This window comes from Elephantulus edwardii, unplaced genomic scaffold (assembly GCF_000299155.1).
Source record: "Elephantulus edwardii isolate Elephantulus edwardi_28Jun2011 unplaced genomic scaffold, EleEdw1.0 scaffold00094, whole genome shotgun sequence".
In the NCBI taxonomy this organism is placed as follows: domain Eukaryota; kingdom Metazoa; phylum Chordata; class Mammalia; order Macroscelidea; family Macroscelididae; genus Elephantulus; species Elephantulus edwardii.
The window spans coordinates 461,287-473,647 of NW_006399844.1; the positions used below are offsets into that span (position 1 = coordinate 461,287).

A 12,361-nucleotide genomic window follows, 5' to 3' on the forward strand; every position below is an offset into this window, starting at 1 on the left:
TTTTCCTGGCAGTCCATGGTACATTCAGTACCCTTCTCCAGCACCAAAGCTCAAAAGCATCCACTCTCCTTCTGTCCTCTCTAGTCATTGTCCAACTCTCTGATGCATAACAAGCGATTGCAAAAAAAAAAACAAACTATATTAGTTTCTTTTAAAAACTCAAATACATTGTTTTTCAGACCAGATTCTTTCAATTTCCCTCACTGCCTCCCCCCCATCAAATTGTACAACCCAGTTGAGATGGATTGATACAGTAACTGGGGCGATAGGGATTGGTGTGTTGGAATTATTTGAGAGTGGCTCAGGACAGGGAAGGATTCAAAGCTGCTGTACATAGGGTCACCGTACATCGCAGGCGACTAAATGGCACATAACATACTATGACAGGTTTGGAAGCAGCAGTGGCATCCACTTCCTAAATAACATGCCTCCGGAAACTCTACAAACTTTGATAAATGTCGATAGTTGTAGAGGGGCTTCAGGCCTTTTGTTCATAGGGTTGCTTTGAGTCATGCTCAAATCGAAGGCAATCAACAACAAAAACAACATGATTAATCCACCCCTCATAGCTCCCGCACATCCTCATCCCTCTGCTTCCACCCTCCCTCTGTCCCTTGGATCCTCATACTCATTCTACAGTAATGATGTATACAATATTTGTCTTTGTGGGACTGAGTCAGTTAACTCAGCATAATGCTCTCCAGTCCCTATTCCAGATCATATCACCTGATCACCTTCCTTCATCGTACCCAAACTATCTCCTTTATTTATTTACTATCTGATTGTGTTGTCAGTCTCGTTTCACTAGCATGTAAGCCCTTTTGTTGCTGTTTGTCGTTGAGTCAGAGGCGACTAATCACTGACCCTCCAGTGGGTTTTCAGAGACTATAAACTGCATGGGAGGAGACTGCCTATCTTTCTCCCATGGAGCAGTTGGTGGATTCAAACAGCCTGTCTTTTGAAGATCTCATTGAGGATCTTCCTCTCTTTCGCTGACCCTCTCTCTACCTTACCAACCACGATGCCTGTCTCCAGGGGCAACATACTTACCCCTCCTGAAAACATGCCCAAAGTATGTAAGATGAAATCTTACGATCCCTGTTTGTAAAAAGCACGCTGGCTGCATTTTCTTTGTTTTAAAAAAATTATTTATTGTTATTATTATTAATTTTAATGAAAATTTACAGAGATTTTGGATTTCCATTCATCCATTGTTGCACTTTTCTCCCTGCCCACCCCTCCCCTCCAGTTCGTTCTTCTCTTTGAAAAGTAAAAGAAAAATTCTTTCATTGTTATACAATCCCTCCCCACAAGTCCACTCCACTATGCAGCCTTCGTTCTGGGTTCATGTCATGACAATAATACCTAATCATATATCCCTTTTAAACAGTTCTCTCTCTCATCTGTTTCAATGCAATATACATAATTTATCCCATCTTTCTCTGTCTCCACCCCAACCTCTATGTCAGTCCTGTTTTACAACAGTGACAACCATGCAGTATTTGTCCTTTTGTGACTGAGATATTCCACTCAACATAATGTCCTCCAGGGTCATCCATTTTGAATAATATTTCATTAATTCCTTGTTTTCTGATTCAGTATAGTATTCCATTGTGTGATATACCACAGCTTCTCTATCCATTCGTTTGCTGATAGGCACTTAGGTTGTTTCCAACTCTTTGCTATTGTGAACGAAGCTGCAATAAACATGGGTGTGCATATATCTGTTTGGGTGGCAGTTATGGTTTCTTTAGGGTATATTCCCAGTAGTGGAATTGCTGGGTTAAATGGTATCTCTATTTGCAACTTTTGTTTTTGTTTTCTAATGCTTCTTTTTCTTTTATAATTTATTATTAATTTCAATGAAAATTTACGGAGACTTTGGATTTCCATTCATTCATTGTTGCACTTTTCTCCTCTCCCAACCCTCCCCCCTAGTACACTACCCTCTTGGAAAAGTAAAAGAAAAATTCTTTCATTTTTTAATAATCCTTCCCCCCAGGTCCACTACACTAAGCAGCCTTTGCTCTGGACTCCTGTCATGACAAAAATACCTAATCGCATATCCCGTTTAAACAGTTTCCCCCCTCATCTGTTTCAATGCAGTATACATTATTTAACCCATCTTTCTCAGTCTCCCCCCAACCCTGATGTCAGTCCCATTTTACAACAGTGGCACCATGCAGTATTTGTCCCTTTGTGACTCAGATATTTCACTCAGCATAATGTCCTCCAGGCTCACCCATTTTGAATAATATTGCATGAGTTCCTTGTTTTTCAATGCAGCATAGTATTCCATTGTGTGAATATACCAGAGCTTCTCTATCCATTCATTTGTTGATGGGCACTTAGGTTGTTTCCAACTCCTTGCTATTGTGAACAAAGCCACGAGAAACATGGGTGTGCATAGTGGAACTGCTGGGTCAAATGGTATCTCTATTTGCAACTTTTTGAGAAAGTGCCATACTGCCTTCCACAATGGTTACACCATTTTACACTTCCACCAACAGTAAATACGGGTTCCAGTTTCTCCACAACCTCACCAGCATTTGTTGCTTGCTGTTCTGTTCAATTTTGCTATTCTGACTGGGCTGAGATGATATCTCATAGTTGTTTTTCTGGCTGCATTTTCAGCACAGATTTGTTTGTTCTCTTGGCAGTCCATGACATAGTCGATATTCTTCACCAACACCACAAATCAAAGGTATCAGTTCTCCTTCTGTGTTCCTTCTTCATTATTCAATTACATTTTAAGGAAAAATTGTTTAGGAAGCAGCCAGAATTAGAAAGATCATTCATTCTCAGTCCAGGCATAGCAGAGCTAGCAATTCATAAACTCAATTCCTGACCAAGAAAATGTCTCTTTGAAAAATCAGATGATTCGGGAACAAATCTGATGCACACGTGCAGTGCTCACCTGTATAACACGTGTTACAATAGCTACTTTATCTGGTACCCCTAATAAGTGATAGGTAGTGATAATCTCCTCCCGTGTGATTTCCTGTCTCAGAAAACCCACTGGAGGGTTTTGGGGGGTTGGTTAAATGGGTCGGTTCCAACTCGACAGTACACAGCAACATTTGTTTAATCCTCAAATCTGTCGATCCCAAACCAGTTGCTACTGAGTTGGTCCTGACTCACAGCCCCCTCTGTGGGGCAGAGCTGTGCTCTGTGTTGTTTTCAATGGCTGAGTTTTGGGAAGTAGACTGCTGAGCCTTTCTTTGGAGATGCCTCTGGTTGGACTCGAACTTTCAATTTTTCAGTTGTTAGCAGGCAAGCATCTTAATCATTTGTACCACACAGAAACTTCTGTTTATGAAGCTGTTATTGTTGTTGTTAGGTGCCATTGAGTCGAGTACAATTCAGAGATCCTGTGAGCAACAGGCTTGATTCCTGTCCTATCCTTGAATACTGTTCTCATCATTCCTGGTAGCCCTGGATCCTGTTTTATCCTGTACTGCCCTCATCATCTCTGATACACTTGAGTCCTTTGCTGCAGTCACTGTGTCAATTTCAGAGGTTCTTCCTCTCTTTCGCTAACCTTCCACATTTCCAAGCATGAGATCCCTTCCCAAAGAAGCTTCTCCTAACAACATGTCCACAGTATGAGAGACAAAGTTTCACCACCTTTGCTTCCAGGAGCACTCTGGCTGCACTTTTCCTAAGATGCATCTGCTTGTTCTTGGCAGTCCATGGGATAGTCAGTGCTCTTCTCCAACACAACTTAAAGGCATCAGTTCTTCTGTCATCTTTATTCATCGTGCAGCTTTCAGATGCATGGTGAGTGTGAGTGAAAAGACCTGAACACGTGCATTTCAGTCTTAAAGAAGCCAGTTTCTCTGAGTTGGTGCCAACGGTGAGTCATGTCACTACTAATGGAAAGGTTGGAAGCTTGAATCCAGCCAGAAGCACTTCAAAAGACAAGCCTGGCAATCGGCTTGTAGAGGCCACAGTCTTGACATCTCAAATGAGCAGTTCTACCCTGAACACATGGGCTCCTTAGGAATTGGTATTGACTCAATGGCTAAAACAACATTAATTAAGTCCATTTTACAGATAAGCAACTCGGGGTTTAGAGAAACAATTTGTTAGCTGGGATCAAATCCAGGTCTCCTGGCTTAAATGCCAGTCATTCTCTTTTCCAAATGCCAAATTTTGCCAAATCCTTCCCAATGCCATTGGATGTGTATGTGTTGAGTAGATATCAGTAGCTCAGTGTGAGATAAGCGAAGGCATGCGGCCTGGTGTCACCCAGATAGTCAGCAGTAGCCTGGAATGGGGTCCTGTCCTCCTTTCTGACTCTGATCCCAGGACTCATTCTAATATCACTTAAATACTTTCTGGCGACAAGAGCTGAGACAGGGCAGCAGGAAGGTGCTGTTGATCTTTGGAGCCCAAGGGATGGAGAGGATGCTGCAGGTGAGACATGCTGATGATCTTCTCTCCCTCAGGCATTCCTGGAGAAGTATGGCTACCTCAGTGAACAGGCTCCCAAAGCTCCTACCTCAGCTCAGCTCAGCAACGCCATCAGGTAGGACAGAGGGATGTGGAGGACGTGCAAGTTTGGGAGAGCAAGCTTGAGTCTTTCCTTCCTTCCCCTGGACAGCCAGTTCCCAGAAAGGTACCCTTCCCACATGTGCCTGGGGCACTCCCCCTTGCTCCCTCCTTCTCTGTCCTCAGCCTCCTACTGTCTCCCAGAAGTCTCTCTACCATCAGCACTGCCCACTCTCTCCACCCCCTGCCCAGCACACCCCTTCCAGGTCCTTTATCTGAATTCCTCCTGACAGGGAGTTCCAGTGGGTGTCCCACCTACCTGTCAGTGGCGTGCTGGACCGAGCCACAATACTTCAGATGACACAGCCCCGCTGTGGAGTTAGTGATACTGAGAGTCACGCAGCCTGGGCTGAGAGGGTCAGCGCCCTGTTTGCTGGACACCGGACCAAAATGAGAAGGAAACGCTTTGTAAAGCAAGGTGAGCGCTGTTAAAATACTACCAGGATGGGATTCCCAAAATCCTGAAGTCTCCTGGTCAATCAAATTCTCCAACCCTGGGACTGGGCTTCATTGGTAAATTCTGTTCTCTAGGACAGTGACGAGAAGTAGGCAGACAGGGCCTGTTGGCTCCCATGTGATCTTGAGAACCATGTTTGCGAGTATCTAACCAGTTGCCTTTGCCTGGATTCCAGCTCATAGAGATCTCCGTACAGTTTTCAATATTGATTTTTTGTTTGGTAGTAGATTATCGGTGAGCTCTGATGGGAAATTAAAAGATGTATTGCGATGGCAAAGCCTGCTGCTAGGTACCTCTCTAAAGTACTCAAGAGCAGTGGTGTGTCTCTGGAGACTAAGGTGCGCCTGATACAGGCCATGGTCTTTGCAATCACTTGTTATGCTTCAGAGAGCTGGACAATGACCAGGGAGGATAGAAGGAGAATTGATGCTTTTGAGTTTTGGTGTCGGAGAAGAGTGCTGAGGTCCTCATGGACTGCTAAGAAAACAAACAGATTCATCCTGGAGAGGGTTAAATCGGGCTGTTCCTTGGAGGCAAGGATTCTGAGACTTCATCTGACATACTTTGGACATGTTGTATGGAGGAACAGGTCCTTGGAGAAGGACATCATGCTTGGGAGGGTGGAAGGCAGGTGCAGGAGGGGAAGGCCCCCTGGGAGGTGGATTGATTCGGTGACTGGGGTGATCAGGATGAGTGTGTCAGAGACAATGAGACTGGCACAGGACAGAGCAGAGTTTAGAGCTTTTGTACACACGGTTGCTATGAGTCGCAAGCGCCTCGACGGCACATAACAACAACAACAACAACAAGTAGATTATCAGGGTTTTTCTTCCCAGGTGCCTCTGCGTAAACTTAAACCAACAACCTCTAAGTTACGAGACGAATGTGTTAACTGCTTGCATCACCCGTAGACTCCTGTTTATGAATATTGTGTTGTTAAGTGTCATTGAGTCAGTTTTATTCTTAGTCTGATCTTTCTGTGTGCAACAAGATGAAACGTATGTCCAAGGTACATGAGATGAAGTCGCACTAGCTTCATCTTTTTAAATTTTTTTTATCTTAGTTGTGATTTTAACAAAAGTTTGCAGAGAAGTTGGATTTTCATTCATTCATTGTTGCACATTTTTCTCCCTGCCCCAAATCACTTTCTTTTTTAAAAAAATATGCATTCATTGTTGTACAATTTCCTCCCACCAGGGCCCCCTCTTTCCCTTCCCCTCCCCTAGTCCTTTTTGCAATGTACCTCTTATTCTGGACAATTTTCTTACTTATAATGCCTAATCATATATTTCTTTTAAATAGTTCTTTCCGTATCCTCATCTCTTAAGCGGCATCCTGGTTGCACTTTCCCTATGGCAATGTTTTTATTCTGGCAACCCATGATACATAGTCAGTAATTTTCACTAGCACCATAATTCAAGGATATTCATTTTTCTTCTGTCTTTGTAAACAAGAACAATGAAATGAGTATATTTACTTTGAGGAATTTTCATTGTGCAAGTATTTTTCAAAGCAAACTCCTTCAATCTCCTTCCTTCATCAGTTTTCTATGCATGGGAGTTAAACTTGCCAATATTTTTCTCCTTGTATTTTGATTAATTATTATGACCAGAATTCACTTTTTTTCTCCTAAAAATTATTCAACAACAATGAGATCCATCGATCAGCTTGTCCACAGGACTTTTTCAATATTTTTTATTTTTATTTTATATTGGTTTGCTTGCAAAGTTCGTATACATTGTGTTTCATACACACGACACATTTTTTACCAGATTTATTGCCATATAATTCAGCTATGGATGGCGTGCAATTCAGTGTTTTTAGTAGATGCTCAGAACTACAACATTGTTGTTATGTGCCATTGAGTTAACTATGTCCCATAGCAACCCTATAAACAACAGATTTGAACTTTGTCCTAGTGAATGCCATCCTAACCATTTCAGATACACTCAAATCCAGTGTTACAGTTACTGTGTTAATTCACCTTGCTGAGGGTCTTTCTCTCTTTGACCCTCCACTTTCCCATGCATTGATGCCTTTTTTCCAAGAATTGGCTCCTCTTGAAGACATGCCCAAAGTATGTGAGATGAAGCTTCACCATCCTTGCTTCTAAGGAGCACTTTGGTTGCACTTTTTCTAAGACATAGCTAGTTGTTCTTTTGGCGAGTCCATGGGATATTCAATACTCTTATCCAGCACCACAACTCAAAGGCATTCCTTTTTCTTTTTTTGTCATTCTTATTAATTTTAATTTTTAAAATTAATTTTAATTAATTATTAATTTTTAAATAATATAGGAAGCAATTGAAATGACGATGGTTTGCATCAGGTGCACCTTATTCTCAAATGAATACTGTTGCTCTTTAGCACTTCAGAGAGGTCCTTAACAGTAAGTAGATTTTCCCAATGCAAAATATTTTTTGATTACTTGACTGCTGTGGATCTAAACAAAATGAAGCCATTGACAACTTCCATCTTTTCTCCATATATCATGATGTTACCTATTGGTCCAGGGGTGAGGATTTTTGTTTTCTTGATGTAGAGATGTAATCCAACTTGTAGGTTGTATTCTTTGGTCTCCTTCAGCAAGTGCTTCAAGTCTTCTTCACTTTCTGCAAGCAAGGTTGTATCATCTGCAAGGTGTTGATGAGTCTTCTTCCAATCCTGATGCTACATTCTTTTTCATATATAGTTCACCTTCTGAAATTATTTGCTCAGAATACAGTTGAACAAGTATGGAGAAAGGATCCAACCCTGACACGCACCCTTCCTGATTTTAGACCATGCATTGCTCCTTTGTTCTGTCCAGACAACAACTTCTTGGTCTAGGTATAAGTTTTGCATGAGCACAATTAAGTGTTCTGGGTTGCCCATTCTTAATGTTAGCTATAATTTGTTACAATTCACACAAGGGAGGTATGTGCAATTGTTGTTGTATGTGCTAGCAAGTCAGCCACAACTTATAGCGGCCCTATGAACAACAGATCTGGTGAACTTTGCCCTATCCCGAACACAATCTCCGACACACTTGACCCCAGTGCTAAGTCCCTCCGTCAATCCATCTCATTGAGGGTCTTCCTCTCTTGTGCTGACCCTCTACCTTTCCCCACCCCTCCCCCGACAACATGCCCAAATTATGTGAGACAGAGTTTCACCATCCTTGCCTCCAAGAAGCACCCTGTTTTCACTTCCTTCAGTATAGACCTGTTTGTTCTCTTGGTAGGCTATGGGATAGTAAATATTTTTTTACACAACTTAAAGGCATTGCTTCTTCTGTCATCCTTAGTCACTGTCCAGCTTTCAGATACATAGCAAGTAAAGAGGGGATAAAGATCTTGGCCTGGGTCAGGCACACCTTATTCTTTAGATTGATATCATTACTCTTTGTCTCTTTGGAGAGGTCCTAGACAACAGATTTTCCCAATGCAATTAATTTCACATTCTGATTGTTGGTGCAAAGGGTGTTGATTGTGGATCAAGTACAATGAAATTGTTAACAGCTTCAGTTTTTCTCTCCCTCTATCATGATGCTGCCCATTGACCTGTTGGTGAGGATTTCTGTTTTCTAGATGTTGAGATGCAATCCATATTGAATACTGTAGCCTTTAATCTGCAGCAAGGGCTTCGAGTCCTCCTAACTTTCAGTGAACAAGATTGTGTTACCTGCATAACACAGGTTGTTGTTGAGTCTTTCTCTGAGCCTGATGGCACACTTTTCTTCATAAAGTCCAACTTTTAGAATGATCTGCTCAGCGTATAAATTGTAAAGGTACAGAGAAAGAATACATCCCTGACACACTCCTTGCCTGATTTTGAACCATGCAGCGTTCTCTTGCTATGTTCAGACAACATCTTCTTGGTCTAGGTATAGTTTTAACATGAGCACAATTAACTGTTCAGGGATGCCCATTCTTCTCAAAATTAATCATAATTTGTTACGATCCAGACAGTCAAATGCCTTTGCAAAGTTGATAAAATACAAATAAGACAGGCTTCTGGTATCATCTGCTTCTGATATTAGCAATGATATCACTAGTGCTAAGGCCTCTTCTACAAGAACTTGCATTTTTGGCAGTTCTTTATGTACTCTTGTAGTTGTTTTTTAATACTCTTCAGTAAGATTTTGCTTGTGTGTAATATTGTTCAGTAATTCCACCTTCTATTGTATCACCTTTTTGGGGGAATGAAAATAAATATGGATCTCTTCTAGTCAGTTGGCTGGGTAGTTGTCCTTCATAAGCACATCCAGAGCTGCATCTGATATTTGAAACATGTCACTTGTTATCACGTCAATTCATGGGGTCTTTTTTGTGTGGGCCTTCAGAACACCATGAACTTCTTCCATTATTGCCATGATCATCTAATTCCAGTATGTTTTCATTTCCCCACAAAATAAACAAACAAACAAACAAACCAAACCTTTGCCCAGTCCTGGTCATTCCTCATAGTTCCCTCCTCTCACCTACTAATCTACTTTCTGTCTCTGTAGATTGGCCAATTAGGATTTTCATCATAGCACAAGCACATATTTTGAACATTACATCTTTTACTGTTGTGAATTTCCTGTCATAACTTTTTTTAAAAACAAGCGCCAATGTTTCAGGCCTAAAACTTTATATAAGGAATCGTTGGTGGCTTAGTCCATAGGGAATTGCACTGCTCACTCCAAAGGTGGTACCTCTCTGACAGTTCGAATCCACTAGCTGTTCCTTGGGAGAAAGATGGGCAATCTATGGGCAATTTATAGCCTCCAAGAATCTACTGCAAGATCAGCTATGAGTTGATTCTGACTCAGTGCCAATAAGTTAAAAATTTTATCAGTAACAAGTTTTACTGTAATATAATCTTAGTATTTTGTTAACATATTAAATGCTTTTTAAATTATTGTTTTCATTACGTGTAATTTTCTCTAATCAGTGTTTGCAGATTTAAAACTTTCTCACAAAATGGCATTTCACAGTAAGGTTCACATCTAGAAATCACTGTACTGTGAGAATTTTGAGCCATTGTCAGTTTTAATTTGCAGCTGACATAGTGGTAGGAAACTACATTGCAATCCCAAAGGCATGCAGGTCAAATAGACCAGCTACTCCTAGGAACATATCCTCCCCTGAGATTCATTGCCTCTGAAAACCCACTGGAGGGTCAGCTGTGAGTCAGTCCCCACCCAGGGGCTCACAAAAACGACTGGTTATAGTACAGAATGGAGGCACATTTTTTATATTTATCAGATGTGTGAGGATAGCTGTCCTCAGACAGCTGGTCCAGTTCCACTGGGTCTACGTTTGCAGCCACTCTGAGTTGCCAGCACTGGCTGACCACACAGCTGGTAACTCAATGAGTCAGCTTTGAGGTCTGGACTCTGAGTTTAAGATGTTCTGGCCATCAACATGCTCTGCTGACTTCTGTGTTTCTGGGCAACAGAAGGAAGGCTAAGACAGAAAGGAGAAGATATATGAGCACGCAGAGCTTTTCAGGAAACTGTGGTAGAACAGAAGGTGCAATGTCCCTGGAGCCAGGGGATCTGAGTTCAAGTCTCATCTGTGTGACCTTGGGAATATGTGACTTTGCTTTTAGAGTTTTTCCTTGGCAAGGGAGAGACAAGCCCTGGTTACTAAGAGTGGAAGGAGCTCCTTGAAATAATACAGGGAGAGACGAGACAGCGCTGGTCTCGGCAACTGCACTTCCAGGCTGTAGCGGACCTCACAGAGAACTGGGGTGATGCCTCACTGGAGCACTAGAGCTGCTTCCTTCTGATCTGACAGCAGCTCCCCTTTTCGAGTCCCAGTGGAGGATTTCATGGAGACCTTCCAGTTCAGATCATCCCTGCTGGGCTGACACTTGTGTAAAAGGTGCCCTCAAAGCTAGGGGACCTCATCTTTGTCTAGATTGGCCACATCGCCTAGTTTGATGCTGACCACTGGTCCAGAGAGCAGAAGCCAAGCTGGATGGAGAACTCCCCTCTTATTTACAGCAGGAACCACAGAAGCATCCCTTGGGTAGCATCTCGGGGTGGGAAGATGCATTCCAGGAAGGAAGTGCAGACTTGACAGGCACTGAGCACTGTTTATGTCTTCGGAAAGAAAATGTAATAATAATAACAACATCATGTACTGAGCAATTTATGATGTGCCAACCAAGGTTCTAAGTGGATCATTTAATCTCCATAACAACCAAATGAAGTAAGTGCCGTCAATGTCTTCATTTTACCAGCAGGCAAAGTGAAGGATAAAGAACTCAGGTACTCCCCCAGCTAGAGTCTGGTTATAACTTGTCATTGGGAGGACTGCATAATTTCTGGATATGGAAAGCCTGAAACATGGATACCAAAATTTAAACCCACTGCTTTGGGATGATTCTGACTCATAGTAAACCTACAGGAGAGAACTGCCTCACCAGGTTTCCAGGCTGCAGACCCTACAGACTGCCACGCTGTCATCCAGATATGCTTCTTCTCACGTGCTGTCAAGCTGGAACCAACTCATTGCTGACCCCTCAGCTGGGTTTTCAGAGGCTGCAAATTGGGAGGAAAGGGTACATGTTTCTCCCACAGAGCCACTGGTGGATACGAACTGTCAGAGAGTCACCACGTTTGGGTTGAAGAGCAATTCCCTGCAGACTAAGTCACCAGAGCTCCCTCGTCCAAATATAAGCAGGTGCTTTAAAAATGGGGCAGATTCCTAGAGCAGCGGCTTTCCATTCTGCACAAGAATAGAAATATTGGTCTGATAATGCTGGCTTACAGCTTAGAGTTGCCAGATAAACTGATGATATATTTTTTATGAATAGCAATCTCACCTGATGGCATGCATAGGAATCAAATAAATTACATTTCTGGAAAGAATTGGTGGAGAAGCTCAATATTAGCAGTGAAAACCAGGCCGGGTGCTGATTGTGGAACAGACCACCAACTACTCATATGCAAGTTCAAAGCTGAGGAAAATTAAATCAAGTCCACGGGAACCAAAATTTGATCTTAAGTCTATCCCACTCGAATTTCAAAACCATCTCAGAAACAGGTTTGAGACCTTGAGCACCAATGAGCATAGGCCAAATGAGCTCTGGGAGGATATTAAGAAAATCATCCATGAAGAATGCAAAAGATCATTACAAAGGCTAAAAAAGAAGAAAAGACCAAGATGGATGTCAGATGAAACCCTGAATATTGCATTAGAGCACCGAGAAGCCAAAGCTAAAGGAAGAAACCAAGAAATCAAAGAGCTAAACAGAAAATTTCAAAAGGCAGCCCAGGACGACAAAGCAAGATACTATAATGAAATGTGCAGAGAGCTGGAGTCAGAAAATCAAAAGGACCGAACTGGCTTAGCATTTCTTAAGCTGAAGGAGCTG

At 42.1% G+C, this 12,361-nt stretch overlaps 1 protein-coding gene across 2 annotated transcripts in view; it reads left to right on the forward strand.

The window, feature by feature from the left end:
* Nucleotides 1-12,361, forward strand: part of MMP28 (matrix metallopeptidase 28) — a 40,814-nt gene that overhangs the window by 13,773 nt on the left and 14,680 nt on the right. For both annotated transcript variants that reach the window (XM_006890896.1, XM_006890897.1), the window contains exons 2-3: nt 4,452-4,531; nt 4,788-4,972. In XM_006890896.1, the coding sequence (XP_006890958.1) occupies nt 4,452-4,531; nt 4,788-4,972 (265 nt within the window). The remainder of the gene's footprint in view (nt 1-4,451; nt 4,532-4,787; nt 4,973-12,361) is intronic.